The sequence below is a fragment of the Leptidea sinapis genome, chromosome 10, assembly GCF_905404315.1.
Source record: "Leptidea sinapis chromosome 10, ilLepSina1.1, whole genome shotgun sequence".
NCBI lineage: Eukaryota > Metazoa > Arthropoda > Insecta > Lepidoptera > Pieridae > Leptidea > Leptidea sinapis.
In genome coordinates, this window is record NC_066274.1 from 3,681,475 (window position 1) to 3,709,115 (window position 27,641).

At 35.1% G+C, this 27,641-nt stretch overlaps 1 protein-coding gene and 1 pseudogene across 4 annotated transcripts in view; both read right to left on the bottom strand.

Moving 5' to 3' along the window:
* Nucleotides 1-27,641, bottom strand: part of LOC126966469 (supervillin) — a 248,261-nt gene that overhangs the window by 167,882 nt on the left and 52,738 nt on the right. For 3 of the 4 annotated variants that reach the window (XM_050810516.1, XM_050810518.1, XM_050810517.1), the window contains exon 4: nucleotides 24,689-24,797. In XM_050810516.1, the coding sequence (XP_050666473.1) occupies nucleotides 24,689-24,797 (109 nt within the window). Of the gene's footprint in view, nucleotides 1-13,243; nucleotides 13,577-24,688; nucleotides 24,798-27,641 lie in introns of those variants that run through there. The other variant, XM_050810519.1, reaches the window with a different exon arrangement.
* Nucleotides 14,803-14,876, bottom strand: LOC126966654 (small nucleolar RNA U3; annotated as a pseudogene).

A 27,641-nucleotide genomic window follows, 5' to 3' on the forward strand; every position in this document is an offset into this window, starting at 1 on the left:
TTATATCGTACTAGTTGACCCGACAGACGTTGTTCTGTATATCTATACTAATATTATAAAGAGGAAAGATTTGATTGTTTGTTTGTTTGCATTAAATAGGCTCCGCATCTACTGAACCGAATTAAATAATTCTTTCACTGTTGGGAAGCTACCAGTATCCTTGAGTGTTATAGGCTATATAACATTTTGAAAAAAAAATAGGGATCCCTACTAAAAGTCCAGTAATGTAACCCAAGGTGTAAAACGGTGCGTACGCGAACGACGTCGCGGGGCAGCTAGGAATAAATAAAATAATGTTTTTTATGAATTTGTCAATAATATATCATAACATCAAGAAATTTTTCGTAAAATATGCTCATTGTTGTTGTAATGAAATTGTATTACAGCAAAACTGTCAAACCGTGCGTCAATAAATTCTCTCATAGAAAATATGTCCATACAAAACAAATATCGGACGACGGGGGACACATCAAAGGAAAACAAAATTTATTCACCATTTAAACCTTCCCTGGACTTCCACAAATAATTCTACCAACTAGCTATGTAATTATACCAACACCACACTACGAGCACTACTACAAAACGTCACTAACCACTGCGCTATAGGAGTCATATGAACAAAGGCTGCGGTGATCACATACCATCAGGTGACCCGATTTCTCGTTTGTCCTCCTATTTCATAAAAAACTAACAAATAAATGCGCATAATATTTGTATGGCACAAACAAAATGTCGCATATCAGATTGCATTATTAGCATATCCACCGGATATACACCGATGTACGGGACTGGGTGCGGGGTCAATGACCGGCCGCGAAGGTCGCTTCGATGGTGGATGACGTCAGAAGGCTTTATAGGAAGCCTGGCATTTGCTAACCTTTGTTCGCTGAAATTTTACCACATTTAAAAATAACATTAAATAAATCTGTTGAAGGAATTTCGAATATAATCTTTTTAAGCAACGCTTTTTTTTAGTAAAACTAAAAAAAAGCGTTGACTACTTAGTAAAATCTACTCCTAAAAGAAAAGTTAAAAAAATAACATTAAATAAATCTGTTGAAGGAATTTCGAATATAATCTTTTTAAGCAACGCTTTTTTTTAGTTTTACTAAACTAATACTTAGTAAAATCTACTTCTAAAAGAAAAGTTCCTAAAATAATTTTTACTCTTTACATAATATAGATAATTTTCTGATTCTCAAGCATCCCACTCAAATTAATTGCTCAGTATTTGGAGTGATAGCTGAGGGATTGGCTGAGGGTGCCAAAACTTAAATTGTTTAGTAAATTCATTTGTCTGAAAAGATAGTTCTCCAACGAAAATTCTTTAGACAGATCATTTCAAAGCAGGATTTATTCTAGAACTTTATCTCGGCTAGACTAGACAGGCACCTAAATCGATATCTCGATATCTACTCATCAAATGCATTCTATTCTCAGTTCCGACCAATGGAAAGCTAATACATTTTCTCTCTACTCCTGCAATAACGTATTGTAAAGTATTTGTGAGTTGTGATAATATAATTATATTGTGCGGTATTGTATTAAAATTCAAATAATATTAATAAATAATGCACATTCCGCGGTCATCTTCAAGCCGTTCTATCGCTCTAAAAGCGTAGGCCCAACCACATTATAGGTATGTAATATTGGTGACATTTCTGTTTTGGCGCACCCCAGTATCAGCTCGAACTATTTAACCGCGTACAACGCAGAGCTGCTCGAATCCAGTGCTTTGTGCACAGCTAACAGTGGGAGGATCCTTTGCACAGGATGCCGGTTAGATTATGGGTACCATAACGGCGCCACTTTCTGCTGTGAAGCAGTAATGTGTAAGCATTATTGCGTTTCGGTCAGAAGGCATCCGTAGCTTGTGAAATTTCTGGGCAAATGAGACTTAACACATTATGTCTTAAGGAGACGAGCGCAATTGTAGTGCCACTCAGAATTTTTGGATTTTTCAAGAAACCTGAGCGGCACTGCATTGTAATGGGCAAGGCGTATCAATTACCATCAGCTGAACGTCCTGGTCGTATCTATTGTCCCTTACTGTGATAATTAAAAAAAATTAAAAAATACACCACTTGGTCTTGCGAACAGATGTCGATTGTTTGTTTGTTTTCATCAAGGGGAGTGTTCCAAAGAGCTTTTTGACCAGCAGCCGGATGTCGCCTCAGCAGCGCGGTTTTCAATAAACTATCTTCCACGTACATCCAAACTATGGAATGAACTTCCTTGTGCGGTGTTTCCAGGACGATACGATTTCTAAATGGCCAACAACGCTCCTGTGATTCTTCTGGTGTTGCAAAAGAATGTGGGCGGCGGTGACCACTTAACACCAGGTGACCCGTAAGCTCTTCTGTCCACCTCTTCCATAAAATAGTAATAATAACCAACAAAACAAGAGTGTTCAATTACACCATAGAAACTTGAGAGCCGCTTGCAGACTTAAGACACGCTTTTTCAATTATTCAATTGAATCATAACTTCATCAAATGTTTTGAGAAACATTTATTATATCTCATAACATACCTGGCCTTTCCGTAAAAGAGAATTTCTTATTGAATTGAAATTGACTTTTTGACGTAACTTATCGCACAGGATCCCGAAGTTATAAGGGTTGCTTTTTTACTCTGAATTATATATAAATTATTCTAGGTCTCGTTTTGAAGAATTTATTATTCAATACTCGAAAATCGAAATATATCGAATAGAGAACCAAATTATTTTTCGCTTGAAAGTGAAATGGAGTAGATTTTTATATAAAACTAGTTGACCCGACAGATGTTATTCTGTATATAATAAATAAAATAATGTTTTTTTTATGAATTTGTCAGTAATATATCATATCATCAAGAATTATTTCGTAAAATATGCTCCCTGTTGTTGTAATGAAATTGTTTCACAGCAGAACTGTCAAACCATGCGTCAATAAATTCTCTCATAGAAAATATGTCCATACAAAACAAATATCGGACGACGGGGGACACATCAAGGGAAAAACAAAATTGTTGTTTTTATTTAATTCCGAACACTTTCTTATTTATTCACCTTTTAAACCTTCCCTGGACTACCACAAATAATTCAAGACCAATATTAGCCAAATCCGTTGTCGAGTTTTAGCGAGACTAACGAACAGCAATTCATTTTTATATATATAGATAAATAAATATTGGCACACTTTTACATAAATTATCTTGGCCCAAACTAGGCATCTCTTGTACTATGGGTACAAAACAACGATATATTTAATACAATATACTCACTTGAACATCCATGACTCGGAAACAAAAATCCATATTCAACATATAAATGCTTGCACCTACAGGGATTCGAACGCGGGACCTCTAGCTAAGTAGGCAGGGTCACTAACCACTGGGCTAAATGGATCGTCAGTATAATATAAATATGTACATAGTAATATAACTATATAAAATATTCAAGACAACGGCAGATAGGAAATGACCACAATCAGAGTGCGTAACTGGCTGGTAACATTATCCTTAAGGTAGAAAGGATCACTTCCACGAGCCAATACACCTGTTTCCAGAGGTCATTCACCTCCGATTCGCAGCTGTCGTCGGCTTGAGAATCATTAACTTTTATAACTGTAGACGTAAATTTATATTTGACATTGTCCATACAAACGATTCGTGCCATATATTGTTGAAATATGTTTATAATAAATAACAATAGTTTACTACTTTTGTGTTGTTCTTACACAAACCTTAATGTAGACAATCACTTAAGGTTCTTGTCATGCTAATGTAAAACATAAAATACGCCTTTTCTTGGATGCTCACACGTTTTATTTTAAACTAAGCAGTTGAATCTCCGCGACATCGTTCGTGTTCACACAACACTGACTAGGTACATAGTGCTTTTAAAACTTGTTGTTTCTTAGAACATTAATAAATTATAATATTTTTATAGATAAGGACCAAGTGTCGAAGAGATAATACCTACTGCCGTTTTCAATAACGTATCTCTAGTTACGGATACATTGCTGTCACCGTTTGATGACAAGATCTTATTCATCCATATTCAAATTCAAATATTTTTATTCAAAATAGGATGCGACATTACTTATTGAAAGTCAAAAAACTACCACCCATTCCAAAATGAATGCCTCAGACCTGAGAAGAATGGGCGCAACAAACTCAGCGGGTTTTTTTTTTCTCAGAAATTCACTTATGTGCCTATGAACATACATTACATTATATATATACACATAGTTAGGTCCAATATAGTTATAGTCCAATGTTTTATTTCGATAGGTAATTGACATGTAAGTCAGCGTATAAGGATAGATTTGTCTACCTGTAGTTGTAGTCGTATTAAAAACGGCCGTTAGAAAACTTTAATGAATTTTTCCGTGATGCGCGCCCAAATGATAACCTCTATCATAAATCAATAACACCGCTTCATAAGAAAATTACACTTTGACTGAGAAGAAACGCGGAAGAAGGCGAAAAAGAATTAATGAACACTACGCGACATTCCAGAAAGAGCATATTAAGCTCTTGTGGTATCCATTAGCTTTGCAAACTACGTAAGACGATATCGCCTTAGGAAACCATTGCGATTATATCAAAACAAAATCACTTTAATTACGTAAGTCACGGAAATTACACTTATGAGTGTCAAAAAAAAACATTTTTTTTTCTTATTAAATCTACCACTACTTCGTAAAGGGTTGAGCTAATGAGAAGATGTAGCAAGAATCTCATTGCCACTCTTTTAAATCAAGATTTACATTTCCATCGTTTTACAAATCATTTCATTTACAATATGTGTAAAGTGATGCAACAAACACACTCAAACGTCAAATAGTCAATGCCTTACACGAGTAAGTCAAAAAAGTAAATGTAAGAAAATTTATTGAAGTAGGCATTACTTTGCGGAAATCCATAATATACAAATGATTTTAGTTTTCTTTAGTGTTAATTCCGCCAATATTCGACTTTAAACAATTCGACACGTGTTTCGCCTCTACACGAGGCATCCGCAGGACGTGTTGTCTCACCAAAATCTCGCAAAGTAAAGTAATTTACATTAATACAAAACAAAAGTTATTGAGTACAGTACCTGCTGCATCATCCACGTACACACTGTAAACAAATAAAGACATTTTGCGAGCATTTTATAAACGATTTATTTTTATTACTAATCTAAATTTTGCCTGAATTGTATCCAAACCTATTGATGCATGGAAGAAGAGAACTACGGAGCGTAAGGATCACTTGATATTAAGTGATCAATTTCCCTTGCATCATCAGTAGACCAAAGGAAGGTTTTCGGCCTTTAAGAAAGAGAAGAGTTTTATTAAACGCTCACATTTTATACAATATTCTTGCATTACCATTGAAATTTAAGTTCGTCGAAATAGCAGACGTTTAAAATATGCATTACACAGGCATCGCAACACTGAGTATAACTCTGCGGAAACCGGGTCACCTAGATCCAAATAGAAGGACTTTTGAGACATTAGGCGCGTACTTGATATAGTCCTTACCTGTTATTTAGCACTATAATTAATGCGAGGTGAAATAGCTACACGGCCATAGCAATTTTACAAAGAACCGGGATAAGATATAGATTGCATTTGCTATTGAAAGTATCAATAGTTCTAGTACTGGCAAAGCGCTCATCATGCCATCAGGTATGTATTCAAAATTGTTGACTGTTTAATTAATACTTCAACGAATTATTATTAGTAAACCTGAATTCAATTTCGCCAGGTCATTGAAACTTGATGCAAGCAACAGAAAGCCTATTTCTATTCATTGCTGCATTCACATTTATATCAATAACAGCAAATTACTGTTTTTTATTTACAACAGTTTAAAATTATTTGCATTGTATTGCTGTTTCAATACCACTTTTTTGTTTTTGCAACGCTCGTTAATGTTTAAATATCTGGACGATCGAGTCTTGCTCGAATTTTTAAAAATGTACAAAACTTGAACAAAAAAGAACCAATAAGACATCTGGATTTGAACCGGGGTCTTCTGCTTTCCGGATCACCCACTGTCCCATCTGAGCTATAGAATAACAAGACTATATCTTGCAAATAGTGGCGATATTTACCTTTGTATTCTAACGTTATTGTAGCTGTTTCTCATTAAAACACGGATAAAACTAAATTTTTTTAAAATTGAAACCTAGCTAGATCAATTTATCGCCCTCGGAATCGCCTGTATACTAAATTTTATGAAAACAGTTTCAGAGATTCAGATTCATTCAGATTCAGATGTAAAAGAATTTCTCGTTTAAAGATATAAGATAAGAATAGACCTTATTAGACCTTATGACATATACATACATATTTTACTTCTTTTGAAGTAAATTGATTACTTATTAAATCACCAACAAAACTTAAACTACACTCCACTATCCAAGCGTTTGATTTGAATAGATATATCAAATCGAACATTACTTTTTCCATCGAATGATTGTTTATCAGACTCTGGGGATGTATAGCAATAGCCAGTCCAATAACATGATAATTATTGGAACAAACAACAGCTCAAAACATCCGCGGCAAATGTTCGAGCCAAAACGGAAATAGCGCCGGTAATTTCTGCACATTAAAAAGATGACATACATCAAACAATCTACAACCGTTAAATACATCATCAGTGGGTGACTGTCTTGTATTTATAGAATATTCCAGAAATCTGGACAAAGGAAAAGATAAAGTTGTACGTCGCTGTTCGATTGCACGACAGAACACGATGCTTCAAAGGGGCGAAACCATTGGATTGGATGGTAAAAACGTGTAATGAGGGAATTTCCCTCAATTAAAATTTATGACATAAGAGTTCCAGGTTTCGGCATTAGTTTGTCAATCCCCCCAAGGCTCGAAGCTACAGCAACAATCAACAGTTATGAAGTGAAAACGAGCTAAATAAAATAGCAAAAAATAAGTCACTAACAATTAAAATAGCTTTTTCAATACAGTTGTTAAACATGGCGTACTTTCAGAGGGTATAACGATAATTCGAAAATTGAATGTAAAACGTAGAAGAAAGATGCCCATCTTTCTTTTACGCGGTCGTGACTATTTTTTAAGGAGCTCAAACATTACTTTTACAGTTTAGTTTTAAATTTATCAATTTAAAATGTTCTGTAGCAAGAAAAAGAGAAGGAAAAATGAATATGTCCGTACGTCTTAGCAATCAATTCTCGAAATTCTTATTAAATATTTAACTACCAATTTTAAATTAATTATTTTAACATTAACATTTGTCAGAAATCGACTAGGTTGTACACGCATACGATTCCGTTAGCGAGCTAACGTTCGTTAGAAAAAAAAGTCCAGTTACAAAAAACGCGTTTTCTGAAAGAATGTGGAATTAAAATTCTTTTATTTATTTTTGTGATATCAGCTAGTTTGCAATAACCTATTTCATTCTTTCTTCGGCCTTTAAGAAACTGCTGTTTATTCTTTCTTTATGTCTGCTGACAAGTTTGTTTTATTTAACTTAATTTATGATTATTGGCTATCATAGCTGCAACACGATTAAAATAAATTAAACACCAAAGTAATTCGCCCTTGCCGAATTACCTTTGCATGACTGTTTACAGTTTTATTAGAAGGTAACGCAATATTTGAAGTTAAAATTAAAGTGTGGGAGGCTTGTTATAATTTATCTTTGTGACAATATTTTCTCTTAAATAATAAACATTACTAGAAATATAAATATGCGATAATATGGAGCCTACGTTAATTGCGCTCTTTTACCAAGTATTGCGATGAAATCGATTACCACGCTGTTAAGAAACAACTATAAAATTTCAATCCATTTTGAATGAATGCCTTGTCAGTTTTTAAGTTATTCCATATATTTATATATACGAAATAAGGAGATCAAATAAGTTAGTAGGCAGTAGTGATAACCTCTATCCTTGTTCCACCAGAGTAATTGTAAGGACTACGCTTCGTGGCGAAGCTTAGACAAAAAGATTGTATTATTATATTGTAAAGTAATTAAGCATCTTTAGAAAACTGCAGACGATAAGACCAGTATGATTAATAGCATATTGCATTGTGATGAAGAGGCTGAGTCACGGTGAGCCATCATTTAGCACGTGCAAAGTAATTATTGATATTGAATGACCCTGCGGATTGTAATGCTTCGAAACCGCACTTGGACTGGCCAGTTGATAAGTCACGTCAATATATTTAAAAATTACTCAGACTTTATGCTTACTTTTTTTATGAAAATAAGGGACGAGACGAGCAGGCCGTTCAACTGATAGTAATTGATACGCTTTACCCATTACAATTCAATGCCGCTCATCCTGAGCGGTATTACAATTGCGCTCGTCACCTTGAGACAAAAGATGTTAAGTCTTATTTGCCCAGTAATATAACTAGCTACGGCACCCTTCAGACGGAAACACAGTAGCAGAGATAAGACAAATATAAACAGGCGAAGCGTTTAAAACAACATTCCCGTGCAATGAAATATGTACACAGTTTGGTTACAGTAATGTAACACGTACTAATATTGTCAGGTGCGTAGCATATTTACAAACAAAAATTATGGAATTATTTAAATTCACGTAAGCTGAGGACTAGCGTACTTCCTAGGCTCTAACTTTCTTATTGGTTCGTATGTAGGCATTACATCGATGCAAGGCTTAAGCGACACAAAATCACCGAACATTTACAAACTTTTTCATCAATCCGATAAATTTTCATATCGCTACTTGAACGGCGCCCATCGATATCAATTTACGCGACATATTTGAATATATCGGTCGCACGTTAAATATATTCTATTTTCACGCCCGACATCGGGACACGACCCGGTTTACGACATGGAACAACGCAGATGCATAATAAAATGTTGCAATTAGCCGGCAAGATTGGAAAATTAATCGTTTGTTAACGCCGAGTTATTTGGAAACGTTGAACTTCTATTAACATATTACTTGCATATCAATTCCAAAAGAGCAAGTGTTGTTAATGCCTTAAAGTCCACTCGTAAAGGATGTCTTTAAAGCAGCAATAGTTTATAACCACAAGTACAAATTGATCACTAAGTTAGCACCTTTAATGATAATTCTTTTACGAACGTCGTTAGTAAGTGTACAGAGGAATCACAGGAGCATGCCGGACCGATAGTAACATTTGAAATTCCTAACATAAACCTCGGGTTCATCTAAGCACTATCATCTAGCACGCTGCTAACCTTTAACCCCAGCTTCCCCTATATTATTTTAACGTTATTTCAAACATCTCATCACTAATCTACAATCATAATATTATGCACGCACTGCTTCATTCACAATAACTTCTATTAACATATTACTTGCACTGTGGCAAGTTTGTGCTAAAGTATTTTAAATGTAATGGGAACAGAAAAATTATTTGTTTAGTAGAATCGAGGAAATATTAAGCTCTTTCACTAATACTTAATGCATACATAATTTTGTTTGTTCCTGTCGCTTATGTGCCTATCTATAGCATACCTACATTTAAAAGATTATTGGAAGGCAACAACATATTTAAAACAATAAACGAAATATTTCAGATATTCTTTAAATTTTTGTTTCTAGTGTGAGGCTCTTTAGCACAGGATTCCGGCTAGATTATAGGTACCAAAACGGCACCTATTTATGCCGTGAAGCAGTAATGTGTAAACATTACTGTGTTTCGGTCTGAAGGTCGCCGTAGCTAGTGAAATTAGTGGGCAAATGAGACTTAACATCTTGTCTCAAGGTGACGAGCGCAATTGTAGTGCCGCTCAGAAATTTTTTGTAGTTTTTCAAGAATCCTAAGCGGCATTATGGACAGGGCGTATCAATTCCCATCAGCTGATCGTCCTGCTCAACTCGTCCCTTATTTTCATAAAAAAAAATCTGTGAATAATTCTTTAGGACCTGGGTTATAAATTGCTTTTAAAAGATGGTATTATTTGGTTGCATGGCCCCATAATAATATACCGTAAATCTCACACAGCTAAAACAATGAGCCTACCTAGGAATGAGCAGTTCCAAAAAGAACACATTCACTCCCAAGAATCTCGCTAATTACTTTAGTTGGTCTTTCATAAAATGTCGATTATCTAATGCTCATTTGGAACAAAAGGCTGTTAAAAATATGGATCATTTTGTTACACTGTTATGCTTATGGTTTGTAAAGCGGCTTTATTATAGTTCAGTGCAGCCCTGTATCACTACGAACAACGAGATCTATTGTGATAACCACTGTTAAGTATAGCTCACTGCTAGATATTATTGATTATTTTCATGAATCTTGTTATATCTTTTGCAGAGAGCTGACGTATCTCAAGTGGTTCAAGAATTGGACTTCCCAAAGACATACTACGTTTACGCATTAAAGGACCACATTCAGAGAGAATGTGTAACGGGATTTCATATGCACATTTACAGAATCTACACGTTTTGCAATCTCTGAGACCTTATTCATCTTTCTCTCTATCATCTATCTCATTCTTAAATGAGAGGTGTTTGTTTAATCTACAGTGCCCCGTTAGTGTCCTGTTTCGAAAGCATAAGTTTGCCGTACTTATCCCTAGTGCCTCATAGGCAGTCTTCTTGTTGAAGGCTTATAAACCATAACCATACGTCGTGTATTTAAAAAATAGAAATGGGTTAAGTACCTACTTCAATTCAAGAAGAATAAAAACTACGTGCCCTATAATAGGTAAGCTACGGTTAAGGGCTCTTACATAGGTGTCGGTATTCAACTTTACATATAAATAACAGACTGTATACTAGGACTAACTGAGCAAAAAATTAAAAGATATATATTAGTACTTACTATTTATATATTATAGAAGAGCAGATTATATAGAAGATAATAAAGATTCTTTACTGGTTCTTCGAAGGGCACCGAAAATTGTATAGTTAAATGTTGAGAAAGCTAAGCAATTTTGCTATTCTGTGATTTTAAAGATGGGCTGGTAATTTCTTATCAGTTCTTCTCTCCGTATCAAAGCGCCTTTTACGAACTGATGTAGGTTCATGATGTTTACCAAGTGTTGTTGCAAAATGTTTTGTTATTGTTACTCCCTATGGTAAGTAAATGTATTTCTATTCTGTTCACCAGGCTATTTCCGGTAACTCGACGTCTCAAATCTACATCTACTATGCACCACTATTGCCTGAAACGGTCCTGAATTCAAGGCCTTTTGGGCCGGTATTGTCAACATCACACAATTTCTACGCAGATGTGTGTGTAGGATGCATAGTTGGGAACGAACCGGCGAATTCCGGATGATAGGCAACAAGCCCTTCTTTGGGCCACCAACACTAACAATAGATAAACTGTTTAATCAGTGTATATTATATGTAATATGATATATTGTATGTCTTTTAACTGGGATATTACGGGTTAATCCTAATTCAAAATACGTACAGAAAAACTGTCTACGACACCATTTGCTCTTTTTTTCTCAATAAGTTATGGTGTGGGTAGTAATTTTTTTTGGTCAAACTCGAGGCGTCCATAAATAAGAAAGAGACATTTTAATGGATTCTTTTAATGCGGATCGACTAAGTTTCATGTGAGAGTTTTACAACACTATATCGGAAGAAAAAATCTAAGCAGCAAAAGAAACTCATATCTAATAAGAGTTTTCATATTCTTTAAACCAGTTCCTGCAAAGTACCTGAATCATACTGCCCCAGTAAAAAATACACTATTTATAGTACAGAAATAGACAAGTCTTAGCACTTGAAACTTACGAAACTAATCCCCGATAGAGGCACGCGTACCTACCTAGAAACAAGATATCCCTCTTGGCACGTTTCTAAGATCGTTCAAACTACAAGTCGGGAATATGTCAAACAGATTAGGGACTCGGTCGTGAAACTATTCGCAAATGTCTAAGCTACATATTACAAGCGCGCTCGGAGCTTGAAACTTTGTCTTTTATGGGCACTTACTGCTCATGTTGCGACACACGAAACATGTTTCGGTTTTAAAAGCAAAATAAATAAATTCCTAAGGAGCAAGTGTTGTTACTGACTTAAACTGCACTCGTAAAGGTTTTCTTAAAAGCAGCAATAGTTTATAGACCACAAGTAAAACATCTTCATTGACCATTTTTTTACGAACGTCGTTAGTAAGTGTACAGAAGAATCACAGGAGCATCTAGCACGCTGCTAACCTTTCACCCCAGTCTCCCCTATATTATTTCAAACGTCTCGGTCACTAACACGTACAATCATAATATGTATTCACTGCTTCATTAATCATGGAAATAAGGCCTTCATTGAATACATAATACTGTCCTTAAATTATCTCTGTCAGGGCATTACAATTAAAAAAAAAAAACAATTGCTCAAATTTACTAACATATAATTTTAAAATGAAAAATAACATTTTGTAAATAAGCCCCTTAATAACAGTTTAGACAATAAGGTGTAGATTCATCACCAGAGCTAGGATTCTACGTGGAATCAAAACGCATCTATTTTGAGATAAACCCATTAACTTGTTATCAAATATTATGGCTGGGCCGTGCCTTCAGCATAAACAGAGAACCAACAGGTCTATTTTAATAATGTTCAATGTTATGATTATAATAATATAATGTTACCAGTGGGTGGCTCCTTTGCACAGGAAGCCGGCTAGATTATGGGTACCACAACGGCGCCTATTTCTGCCGTGAAGCAGTAGTGTGTAAGCATGTCTGAAGGGCGCCGTAGCTAGTGAAATTGCTGGGCAAATGAGACTTAACATCTTATGTCTCTAGGAGGGTTTTTCAAGAATCTTGAGCGCACTGCATTGTAATGGGTATCAATTACCAACAGCTGAACGTCCTGCTGGTCTTGTTCGTTATTTTTATAAAAAAATAAAAAGAAATGTTAGGACAATATTACTAGATACTGGCTGTTTAGAGTATCTGGCTACAAACGATGGAAGTACAACTACGTTCTTTTTGTGTGTTGCACTTCTACTTTACAGGATTGATACGTTTCGACAAAAAATTACAACAAGTTATCAAGGATGTGGTATTCATCTCTCTTACTTAATTAGTTTTATAACTACACTTACTTTATCATAATAATAATAAGGAAAAATAAATATTAGTGTAAGAAAATCTAACATAAAAGTGTCTGTTATTAAAATTATATGAATACAAAAATATCGAAGTACCCACATTTGCGATCAAGAACAAACGATAATAGCCATTACAACAACACTGCATAAACAAATATTTATGCAATTTAATTAGACTAATTAACTCGACGAACTTACCTATGCGATAGTAACACCGACATATCAGCACAAAAAACACGACCCACGAAACGAAAATCGGACAGTCCTCCATTTCGCATGCACTGCACAACTTCACGAACCAGGCTTCCAGATTTATGAGGAAAACTGAAAAGGCGTACAACGCACCGAGAGTTTGTATACAATAGCGTGGGCAGACGGGTCGATGTCAGCTAATGACACTAGAGATATGCGAATGACCGCCCGGCGCAAATAACGATCTAAAAATTCTTCGAGAAAATTCTTCTTTCAGATTCAAATGTTTATTCTAAAACTGTCACTTGTTTTGTAACTCTCACTGTTTAATTAAGTTTTTCAAGTCTTGCATTAATTTTATCGGTCACAATCTGTGAGATAACACGCGAGCAGTGATCCCGAAGCATCGACTGCGCCTGCGCACGAGCGAGCCCGCGCGAGCACGTGTCGGCAGGGTGTACACACTCGTAAAGTGATAACAAAAATAAAATTACCTCCCAAGGTGGAGCACGAATAAAAACTTTTTTATTCTGCACTCTCAGTTAATTATAGGCTTGTAGTGCCGATGAACTGTTTTACAAACAACGCGTCAAATTACTCCTAATGATTACTCATCCGTCAATTAAATCAAATAAGGCATTCACATGCTAAAATGAAATGGTAGGTACATTGGTCACTAAAGGAAATAACTTAGCGATACCCGTGAGGTACGAGGTTATAGCGAGGGCCTCAATAACGAAGAATTTAAAATTTAATATGTATCAAATATAATAAAATATAGTGTATCAAACACTTTTACACAAATTATCTTGCCCCAAACTAGGCATAGCCTGTACTATGGGTACGATATATTTAATACAATATAGTGACTTAAACATACAAAGGTAATATATATAACCATTAATCACTCGGAAACAAACATCTAAATTAATCATATAAATGAATGCACCTACCGGGATTCGATCTCGGGACATTTAGTAGTCAGGGTCACTAACTATTCGGCTATATGGGACGTCAATTTGTTTTGTTTGAGGCAAGATACTTTGTGAAAAAGTGTGTAGATATTATTATTATTAAGAACTAGTTGACCCGACAGACGTTGTTCTGTATATAATACATAAAATAATGTTTTTTATTACTTTGTCAATAATATATAATAACATCAAGAATTATTTCGTAAAATATGCTCCCTGTTGTTGTAATGAAATTGTTTCACAGCAGAACTGTCAAACCGTGCGACAGTAAATTCTCTCATAGAAAACAATATGTCCATACAAAACAAATATCGGACGACGGCGGACACATCAAAGGAAAAACAAAATTTTTGTTTTTATTTAATTCCGAACACTTTCATATTTATTCACCTTTTAAACCAAAATTAGCCAAATCGGACCAGCCGATCTCGAGTTTTAGCGAGACTAACAAACAGCAATTCATTTTTATATATACAGATTATGTTTTATGATTTTCATAGTTTTTATTGTAGCATATAAACCCGTTGATTTTGTTACAATACCATTACGAAATCCCAAATAGACATGCTGTTTCGACTCGAATGGCAGAGCACTGTGTATGAAACAAGTAAGGAAGGTTCTCGTGAAGAGCTTACTATAGAAATGATCCTATGAAGTAAGGTCTTTATATGAAACAAGTACCTAAACTAATAGCAAATGGAAGACATAATGCATAGCTAATGAAGAAACATGTCAAACATAATCGCTATTACCGTTGATGCGAAACAATACCTCGGTCACGACACAGCGTACAACTTTTTGTATGCAATGCACTCATTTCATGGAAATGTATATTAATTTAAATGAAAATACGTTCCGCGAACTGTTCTACAGTGAATGTGAATTGTTTATGAAAATGACTCATAGGTTAACGTTTTTCTACATTTACAATGTACTTGGTCAGCAAGAAACAACGTCAGCTCAATAGAGTTGCGGTTAAGTATGTGGTCAATGGTTTATTGAGAAAAATAAGCGTTGGAAATAGAAGCACATCTTTTTTTTTCTATAACAATAAGGGACAAGACGAGCAGGACGTTCAGCTGTTGGTAATTGATACGCCTTGCCCATTACAATGCAGTGCCATTCAGGATTCTTGAAATATCTAAAAATCTGAGTGGCGGTACAATTGCGCTCGTCTCCTTGACATAAGATTTTAAGTCCCGTTATTTCACTAGCTACGGCCTCCTTCTGACTGAAACAAAATAATGTTTACACATTACTGCTTCACGGTAGAAATAGGCGGCGTTGTGGTACCCATAATCTAGCCGGCATCCTGTGCAAAAGAGCCTCCCACTGGTAACTGGACTCTAACGGAAGTACAGCAAGATAGAAAAGGAAAGCAAATCTATTGTTCCTGTAACCGTTTTGATGAGACTCATCTTATGTCTCAAGGTGAGGAGCGCAATTGTAGTGCTGCTCAGAATTTTTGGGGTTTTTCAAGAATCCTGTTCGGCATAGCATTGTAATGGGCAGGGCGTATCAATTACCATCAACTGAACGTCTTGCTCGTCTCATCCCTTATTTTTATAAAAACAAAACGAAGAAATTATTAATTTATTCACGATAAAATTTATCAGAGAGCGATCCAGAATCCAAGTGATTACACAACGGAGGTTGCATAAAATCGTACATCAAAACAATTATTACAAGAGTATTTGCCCCGGCGAGTTACACACGAATTCCTCGCTAAAGTATGAAAACTATGAACGACCAGGAGCAATTAAAGTAAACCTCAAACGCAATTAAGCCTACAAAGGCACGATAAACACGTAATCTTGTAGCCCGCCTCGAGCCGGCGTAACATCGTGAAGCGGGCTGGAAAAATGCCTCAAAGAGACCAACTGCTAATTTAACCACCTTTACTTCTGCCGGGCTCTGTGCTCGTTTCGATACTCTTTTACAGAAAGGGATACTCTTTACAAAAGCCTCACACTATTTTTTAACTCCAACGTATGAGGGATATGAAAATTTAAGCGTGTATAGGTAGGTATGTGTGTCTCTTTAATTTTAATAGGATTTTTATTATGAAAGTTGGATTAATGGAGATGTTTATTTACTACAGAAGGCTTTGTCACGGGTTGTTTTATTTATAGAAGAGGAGGACAAACGAGCAGGTCACCCGTAGGTGACCTGCAACACCAGAGAAATCACAGGAGCGTTGCCAGCCTTTTAGAAAGGCGTACGCTCTTTTTTTGAAGTTTATTAATTTTTTGATATTACGTTGATATTAAAACTTTGACAAAAAAAACGGTGCCATTTAAACGATATCCGCACAGAGGAGAGTAAGATTTGGCATATTCAAAGTTTACACGGAGAAGAAGCTACGAAACGAATAACGTATTAGCATGTAGGTATTACAATTTTATTAAATGTCGATTATAAATTCTCTTTCAACATATTATAACATTATTTTAAAGAATATATTCAGTAGAATATATCAAAACTTAAAGCAACTCAGATATTTAATTGAAAACTTGCAGATTATTAACCTTTTATTGAACGCCTCATCATCTCCTCCTGTGATTGCGGCCCACTAATGTATAAGCGTTACACCATCCTTGGTGGCTACACCGTATTCCCAGATGCTATTTGTTATACTGGCGTGAAGAAGATAGTGTGGTTCGTAAACGCGGCAGGGCTTGACGACGAGCTATAAGTATGAGTGCCAAACACAATACTTAAATACTGAAAGCGGTGTTACTAGGAGACATCAGGGCTAGACAAATACCTCCCTCTCCGAATAAATAAATAAACTCAGATTTTCAGGGTTGCTTTTCCCGTGGACAACGAAACCCCTATTACGCGTAACACATATATTTGTTTTAACGCATGCAAAGCCGGTGCGGATCGCTAGTCACCAGTGGGAGGCTCCTTTGCACTGGATGCCGTAGATTATGGGTACCAGAACGGCGCCTATTTCGGCCGTGAAACAGTGCCGCTCTGTTTTTTATATTTATTTAATAATCATTGCAATGGGAAGGGCGTATCAATTACCGTTAGCTGAACGTCCTGCTCGTCTGGTCCCTTCTTTTCATTAAAACAAAATTGTAACTTAAAACCTGACGAACTTATTTTTATTATTACTTAAACCCATACATAACCGGAAAGCTGCAGGCGAAGTTCGCATACAATTAGATAAACAAGTTAACTTGTACAATGAATTAAACAATGTATGCATAAATAGTTCGGTCGTATTTTTGTATAAAATATATCGAGCCAGTAACACAATTAAAGAAAAAGTGTTACAAGGATAATTCTAAGTAGGCCACAGACTCTCCATAAATTTCGAACCAAAAACAGCCTTCGATATGAAATAAGATACGAGTATAATACATACATGTGCCAATTGTTGCGTGCTTCTTATGAAATCTGCACACCAGGTGTGATTCGCTGATTTATTTTAGGGGGAAAATTTAATTTATAAAAAAGTGTGTGTGTGTGTGTGTACTTATGTATGCATGGAATAAGTTACTTCTCTGGCCTTACAAATTACAAAGCAGAAATCATTTAAATTATTTATTCCTCGTGCTATTATACGTTTGTAGAAAGAACAATATTGTAAAAATCTTGCAACGATGGCTTTGACAATTAATTACTACGACTAATTATTAATATGATAAATTAATGAATACGACTGTACGGGCTTGAATCCTTTGCCTATCCTTGTAATGGACGACGAAAGCAAAAAAAATAAGGAATGTCGCAAACCTCAGAAAGTTTTAAGAAACAACTTCAAATTGTTACTTTTGTGTTACAGTGATGCGCGCGCATTTTAAAATTTCACTCTCTACATTTTTTCATAACGCGCCTAAAAAGTATAACTTCAAAAAAATACTTTTATCTAGATTAGCTTGGATGTAAGGCGATGTATAGGTACGCTTATGTACAATCGTCGTTCTACTCAATTGCTATGTATTTTAATTCAATATTTTTTACAAACATGATCGGGTGCTACCAAATACTGTAGTTACGTTAAAATAACTAACATCTTTGAATGAAGTTTAACTTATGGACAGGTGTCGCTCTAATCAACCACAATGTATGTGTGTGTGAAGTCAATACTGATTTAGGGTTTTTTTTCATTTTATAATGATGATGAAGTCACATCTTAAAGTTTACCAGAGGAAGGCTCCTTTGCACATGATGCCGGCTAGATTATGGGTACCACAACGGCTCCTATTTCTGCTGTGAAGCAGTTATGTGTAAACATTACTGTGTTTCGGTCTGAAAGGCGCCGTAGCTAGAGAAATTGCTAGGCAAATGAGACTTAACATCTCATGTCTCATGGTGACGAGCGCAATTGTAGTGCCGCTCAGAATTTTTGGGGTTTTCAAAAATCCTGAACGGCACTGCATTGTTATGGGCATGTCGTTTAATTTCCATCAGCTGAACGTCCTGCTCGTCTCGTCCCTTATTTTCATAAAAAAAAGTAATACTAACAATTAAATTATAGATAACTTACCCAAAATTTTGAAAGTATCTACAAAAAAGCCAATATAATTCGTTTCCGTACGAAAAACATAATAAGTAATATTACAGCACCATCTCTATGATTGAAAGACAAAATGTTATGTACATATTTATACTGTGGTATAAAGTTCTGTTAATGTTTCGAATTCAACAAAATTAATGTATTAAAATCTATAATTCACAGCTTTAATTAACCTAATTCATAGCGTGTGTTTCTTAAATAGTTATAATACAAGCGATAAAACCAAATCTAAAATGTGTGATTGTCCGAAAACAAGTGATTATCGTTCTACGTAATATTAATTTATTTTTTGGGACACATAAGGAAAATTAGAGTATACATTAACGAAGCGTAACGGGATGGGTAATGTTATTAAAAAGTATTATTATGTAAATAGGCGCTCGAATAAACACTGCAAACAGGAAACAGAGGCTCTCGGGAAATCTAGATCATGAGAGAGAATGATAATTAACAAAATAACTGCCACTTTAAAACCAGAGGCAAGATAATGTTACATTACCTGATTTACAAATAGAAAATACCACTACAGATACACGCGTACCTACATAATATTCAGGGGTGTGCATATCATATAGGCAATTAGGCAAAGCCTACCTTGTTTTGAACCCAAATATTTTTTTTATTTATTTATTCATTTAGAGACTTAAAAAAGTAAACACCATTTACAGCATTAGACTAAAACTTAAGGCTGGTGATTGCAACTGGCAGCCCAATTAGACCTAAGCCTGTGCTAGGGCTGTCCAAAAATCCTCGGCCTAATTGTTAAAAAATAAAATATTAAAGTTTTCTAATTTAATCTGAAATTTTAATCTTATGAATTATTTACCTAACTAAACTTAATTATTATTTGTTTTATTTGGATTATCATACATATATAAGAAAAGTTATAAAAAAAAGAATAATATAAATAAAATATAGCACTAGTGTTAAAGTTAATTTACTACCTACGGTAGGAAGTCTACGGATTACATATTTACGAAGCAAGCAGCATTTCATACAACTTATATCGTACGGTCGGAGTAAAGTTCTATTACTTCTAGTTGGATCTATAGTTCCTACCTTTCTAGAAAAGCAATGCACGCCCCTGATAGTATTAAAACAAGTTAGCTCATTAAAATCTGTTTGCAACTGACACGAAATACTGAGGTACTTTAATTTTATTTCGTATTCTACATCCCTAAAGGTATTCTTTCTTTCAATAATTTATTAAAGGACGACCTTTGAGATATAAGACGCAAATCGGGAAATATGCCTCGAATTAATTCCGCTGTCCACCTCATAGACCCAAATAGTTAGGCCGTTAAAATTATGATGGAATATGTCCTAGGATGACGTATATCCTTGGGTGTGACATGCAAATAATGTCAAAGTCAAATAAAGTTTAATCAATTAGGCTTAAACTAAGCGCTCAGTGTTACCGAGTTTTTGAAGAATCCTGAGCGGCAATGCATTGAAATGGGCAGTGCGTATCAATTACCATCAGCTGAACGTCCTGCTCGTCTCGTCTCTTATTGTCATAACAAAATGCTGTCACAGTATTGATAATGTTATGTAACATATTATCAGAATAACGTCACAAAATTGCCCAAAATCAGATGTTTTGTGTATACGGCCTCTTAACACCAGATAGGCTCATTATTTCACTTACCATCCACCAGCATCTTGCAACGTTGTGAGTACATATATATGACATACATTAGCTAACAGAGGTGTAGCTACCGCCGCATCTGCTGTATCAATTAAACGGGCCCCCGGGCGACGGGGGCCCCGTCATGCGTAACCAACATTAATAATAACTGTTAAAAGATCGATTTAAATAATTTGAAATGTTTGAAAAAAAAAATTGAAAAAGTGACAGATAAATAATTATGATGAATAAATATTTCTTTTAATTTTATGCAAATATTTTCTTTTATTTTGTGAGAAATCTTCACCCTTCATAAGGGCCCCCAAACAAATTTTTATACGGGGCTCCGCCAAGGCACGCTACGCCACTGTTAGCTAAACGCGATATATTACTATCTTGTAATCAATTAATACCCGCGATGTAATTACTACACGCACTATTACATGTCTTTAAATCTTACTACAATCGCTACAATTGATTCAATGTTCATGTATACGTTAGTGATGCGTCGTTAGAGATTACGAAAATTAATTGCCATTCTACGATTTCATAACCGTGTGTATTGTAATTTATTCTTTAGTGCAGTAATCTTTAACTTTTATTTTCATGGATGGCCTTGACCGCAAAGATCAAAGGTTGCACAGATGTTGGATTTGAAGTAAATCAATAATGATATGATTACTTGCCGAAAAACGTCTATAAAATTTGTACAAATTGGTACAGTAAACAACAGTCAAGTCATTGTAGTAGTGCAACCATTTCGCGTGGTTGTATGAAGCACCATTTTATTTACTCAGGTGCTGTAGGATGGTAATGATAAAGATTTAGAAAATTAATTGCCATTCTACGATTTCATAACCGTGTAAGATCAGAATAGCAATTAGATCTGTAATCAGTAATCTTTAACTTTTATTTTCATGGCTGGCCTTTACCCCACATATCAAAGGTTGCACAGATCTTGAATTTGAAGTAAATGAAGAATGAGATGATTATTTGACGAAAAACGTCTATAAAATGCATATGGCTCTGCGCAAACAGACCTAAATCGGCGTTTGTTTTGCTCTATGTGATGATTTCAGCCCGATGATCTGTGACCAAATTTGATTTAGAGGTTAGCTAGTTTAATATTCAAATTACTAATTCAATGGCTGACTGTTTATGACGTGTCAATCGAAATCGGTTACAGTAATTAAAGATTCGCTTTCCTTTTCTAATTGGTTGTATCTCAGTTAGAGAAAATTTTCACTCTTGCACGCTTTGCAGTTTTAAAGGCCAGTATATTGTAATTTTTTTTTATGACAATAAGGGACGAGATAGAGCCTAGAAATAGTTGCGTTTTGACCCAGATTATTCCTAGATAGTGGTACTACAAACAAAAATAGCCATTTTTTCTTATTAATTTTGTAGGAACGTTTATTTTGATTTTTTATATGTATACAAAGTAGGTATATTTTTTAGTCATTATAAATCCTTATTGTGTCATCAGTTTACTGAGACCTGCAATTCTAATCAACCTTAATTACACAAATAAAATTTGAAAACAAAATTTTTTGAACGATGCGAGACTCGAACCCACAGCACCTCCCGCGTTCCGTGCGAGATTTTAACAAAGCATACAAGAATTTTATGACGATACGTCACTCGAACGGTTACCTCAGTTGAAAGGGGTTTTGTTTTAATCCTAGAAGTGAGGGTTATCACTTTAAAAACATAATAAACAAACTTAATTATTTATGGAGTATATAATGTAAATATATCCAATGAAATAAAGAAGGTGAAACCTCGACCTCAGATGGAGGACGAGAGTCTCCATTTCCCGGGGGTACCAGGATACCCCGACCTCCGCTTCACAATGCCATTGTGCTTAACTTTACACTGGAAAACTGGTTGGCTTTCACGCCCGTTTATCATTATTTATGGCCCTATTTAGTTTTATAGCAGGCGAGATGCTGTTGCATTTTTATATGCATTACTATAATGTTAAGCCTCTTTTAACATTTGAAATTCCAATTAGTACCAACATTCAGTTATGATAATGTGATTAGAATAATTTGTAACCTGTTAATATTATATTCTTTTAGTTATTATATTTAGTATATTTTTAATAATTGTAATATTATATTAGTACAAATATGTTATGTTTTTCAAGTGATAACCCTCACTTCTATGATTAATACACAAATAAAATTTGAAAAACAAAATTTTATGAACGATGCGGGACTCGAACCCACGACCTCCGGCGTTCCGTGCCGGTTAAAGTGATAACTTTAAAAACATAACATATTGTTTAGATTTACAAGTGCGACATCTCAATTCAATTTCCTAATATGCAAATATTGGGGTTGAGCAGGTTATCAACTGTAAAGTAGATCCTGTAGATGAAGCCACAACCTGAGAGTTGAACAAAGCATACAAGATTTTATAACGATCCGACACTCGAACGGTTAGCTCAGTTGGTTAGAGCACCGGCACGGAATGGAGGTGACACTCATGTGATACTATTATCACACTCGGCTTGGCCTCGTGAGATAAATCCACATTCGTGTTTTAATACCCCTTATTACACAACAGTTGCATAAATAACTATAAAAAAATAATTACTTTTACACTACAGGCACGCCAAGGTTATTGGCAAGCTTCGGGTTCTCTGCTTGTGAAGACACGTTGGGATATGTAAATTATGTTAATTATACCTTTAATAATTAATATTAATATTCAGTTGTAATCACACAATTTTTATTTTATCCTAATTTTCTTGAAAAGTATTTTATAATTAATTCATTGTTTATATTCCCACACAAACAAAGACACTGCTCGACATTAGATACGTATAACCTACTAATTTGCCTTTTAGTCGTAATATTTACCTCGTTCTATTTTCTTTCGCATTTTATGAAGCAGAATGGTGGATTTTTACCAATAAATTTATATTAAATTAATCTAGAACAAGACTACAGTGAGAGACAAATATCATTATAGCAACATTCAATTTGTATTGAATCCAAGACTTAATCAGGATACAAAACCAACGAGCGGTTGGAAATCCAAACATTTATAAGCACACGAACACTCAACAACAAGTTTAATTGCATGTTTGCCCGAAAACAGAAACAACTATACAAAATTCGCGGAAGGTAAACACCGCACAGATTTATACATAATCGCATCTCACCGGCGTACTAAATAAAGAATTAACCAACTCTAATTTTGATAACATTATCATTAATTCGTTTTGAGAATGAAACTTTTTCTTGACATCTTCAACAATCATCTTCATCATTCTAAGTATGCTCTAAAGATCTCAGCCTCGGGCCGGTATCCACCTACGCGGAGAGGAGTGGAGACGAGAGGAGATAAGCTGCGAAGCTGTCAGATTATTTCCCCCAAAGCGGAGAGGAGTCTTGTCGAGTTGTGAGAGCTCGAAATCAGTCAAGGAAATGAATGTCTCCGAAAGGAAGACGTCATGTCGTTGCAAAAGTACTTATACTCAACGCATCTCCGCTCTGCCGCGCCGCGTGATCACTCGACGCGGCACAAAATTCTATAGAAAAATGAGACATTTCCTCTCCTCTCCACTTGATCTATTTCAACCGAAGCCAAGCGGAGCGGAGATGTTGAAATAACGAAATTTGATTGGTTATACATCTTCTCTTCTCTCCACTTAAGTGGATACCGGGCCTTAGGCAGCAGGTTTAAAAACGACAAACAATTGTCCTGAGTGTACAAGTAGCCTATAAATAATATAGGTCCGTTGCAATCTCCCAAACCTGTATTTATGTATATCTGCCCAACATTATCATGTATTCAGGGCAAGTAGCAACACTAGGTAAGCCATATTTCAGCGCGAAACACTCTCGTTGTGTTCTATTATGCATTTCAGCTTTTAGCCCAGAGTATCGAATGGACATCTTAATCTTTTGAGTGGGTACATTATTTACTACTTATAACTAAAAATATATTACTTGTGTATTACCTGCTTAATTCGTTAAGGATTGATTGTTTTGTTATTGTTAAGGGTTTGATGCGGTCGTATTATGTCTTAAGAGAATTCAAATGGCAATAAAAATATAATTTCGCTTCATATAGATAGACATATAGCACGCTGCACTGAGCAAGCGAGCGCATATATTATATTATGGTGAATGTTTTAGTTTTTGTTCGTTTCAAAATGATTAGAAATTGTTATTCCTAATAATGCTGCCTTAGTGTCTATACATATTATATAGGTACATATATTTAAAGGAAGGAAACTTTGTTAGAGCCAGCTGGAATATACGACGAGCGGAAGTCATAGGAATAGTTGCTAGAAGATAACTTACCATCACCGTTGATGACGGGCGCGGACTCCGGCACACGCTTGGCTGGCGTGGTGGTCCACGGCAGTTGCGCTCGTCGACATGGCGGTGTGCATTCCGGCGCCTTCGCACGCTGCAACAAACATACAAACAATGTGAATCATCACACTCCTTCTACTGTTATACTAATTCCACGACCCTGTTATGATTAGTTTGTGTGACATTAGAAGCAGAACTGACTGAGAAGTAGCGCTATTTAAAATGAAAAAGTTTTTATATAGGTATTTAATTTATTTTATTTTAATATTAAGAGGGTTTCATTATAGAATATGGTTTTATTTTAGTATTAGATTACGTTTGTTTATCCACATTAAAAGATTTGTCAGCAGAAATGCCTGTACTATTTTTAAACAATATAATAATAAATAATAACTGCTACTAATCTTTTGTTAAATTTATATTATTGTAACTAATGATTTGCAAATGTATTTTGTAAAATTTGCACGTCATAAATGTGGCAAACATGTACTTTATAATATTTATGCAACCATATATACCAGTGGGAGGTTCCTTTGCACAGGATGCCGGCTAGATTATGGGTACCACAACGGCGCCTATTTCTGCCGTGAAGCAGTAATGTGTAAGCATTACTGTGTTTCGGTCTGAAGGGCGCCGTAGCTAGTGAAATTACTGGGCAAATGAGACTGAACATCTTATGTCTCAAGGTGACGAGCGCAATTGTAGTGCCGCTCAGAATTTTTGAGTTTTTCAAGAATCCTGAGCGGCACTTCATTGTAATGGGCAGGGCGTATCAATTAGCATCAGCTGAACGTCCTGCTCGTCTCGTCCCTTATCATAAAAAAAAAAAGATTCGAATCTAGAGAAATCTGTGAGTTGGTGAGGCAACCGCCCATGTATAACCGCAACACCAGGGGCCAAGACATATGCACTATTTTACAAGCAATGGATATATTCCATGGTTCTGTCGCCTAAGTCAAACCCAAAGTTAGGGCCATAGAATTTTAAAAACATAAAAGTAATTTACTTTTACACTTATTTAACCTTTATTATATATTTATGTTACTTATAAACCCTAAGTAGCAACAGTTAACGCTAAGTTAATTTTATTGTAACGCTCACAGTTCTATACTACTTCCATCTTTTGTGGATATTTTATGGAAAAAAGAGCCTACGGGTCACCTGGTATTAAATGATCATCGCCTCCCACATTCTCTTGCAACACCAGAGGAATCACAGGAGCGTTGCCGGCCTTTAAAATGTATTGTTTTTCTAATTGTTGGCCCAAGTAGAATCAAAACATATTTTAATTTGAGATAAAATTAATGATTTGATTGGAAATATTCTCTTGTAATGTTTTAGTGACACACAGTACAAGTCTACCAATCTGACTTACATCTTATATTAGTAGTAAGACTGTAAAATACGGACAAGTTTAAATTGCACGCCTTCATCGCTTTTTTATTCTACTGAAATGCAGTGTAATATTCCCTTTCATCAACAAAAAGAAATTGTATTGCACCGATAGGGCAACTTAAGCTAATCCACCATAGAAAAAGCGAACTGGTAAATATAAAATTATATTATGGACAACTACACTAGCGCATTAAGTTCCCCCTAGTTAGTGCAAAATAATTGAAATTAGGTATAATAAATAAATAAATAGCTGTTTTTCACAAATCCCGCAGGAACCATGGAATTACCGGGATAAAATGTCCTTTCCAAACAAACTTACATTCACATTTATTTATAATATAAGTAGGGATATTTAAATCGTGTTCAACTCACCGGCTTACATTCCTTGAAGTAAATCCTCATTTCGCACAACAAAACTTAACTCATGAAATATATGACTCGCATAGATATCAAGAGTTCACTTTGTCACTCACACACAACGATCTAGGATCACAAGAACCAATTTATGAGTAATATGTATCAATCCTATTGTAACTTGCAAGGGGTTAGACGAGAGATTTAAAAAAAAACGAAAATGGCTACAAGAGGTTTACAAAAAGACATGAACTAAAAACTAGAACAACCACTCCAAAATGGAGTTGCAAAGGCATGTTGTAAGATACGATACAACTGAAATGACAATGAGAACCACAAAATAAGAACAATTAGGAAAATGGTTACAGGAAGATCAATAAAAAAGAGAAGTATTCACACAGAAAACAATTCAAAACACTAATAATATAAACAAGTTAATAATTTTATAATAGCAACTCGCAATGCCCCGCGGTTTCACTCGCGTAGATACCGATCTCGTGGTAGTATTGGAAAGTCTACTAAGTAATAAGTATTTTACAGGTATTAGTGTCGGCACTTTTATAAACTTTTACGGCCTTAGAAATAAACATTATATAAAGTTATAACTGATGATAATCAAACAAAATGCAAAATGTTTACAATATCGTTGACAACACTGTCAATACAATGATAATTCTGAAGTTTTCGGAATGACAAGCTGCCTTGCAAATAAACGCGGGAAACCATGTCCGAACAAACCATTCGTAACGAAACTGTCTATTTGTAAACATTTTACATATTCTTGGTTTATGCTTGGTTATAACTTTATGCCAATTTTATTTGTAAGGCCGTTAAAATTTAAAAAAGTAGTTCATAACTGCCGTTGTTGAACATATGGTATCGTGGACTTTTTTGTAGATACTCATATATATAATTCAGTTGTTCACTTTAGAACATATTTTTGTCTAATCATCAATAGTTACCGCAGCGCACGCGATGACAGATTTTGTTATGACTAATTCTTTCAAATTTTGGGTTATATAATTGCATTTTTATTAGGGATCCCTATTTTTTTTAAATATAATATAGCCTATGTCACTCATTAACGACACCATTCAGCTTCCGAAATTTTGTTACGATTGGTTTAGTTTTGAAGGAGAAAATTGTCGAAAACGAAACCCTGATTTTGAGTTTTTTACTCACGATTTTT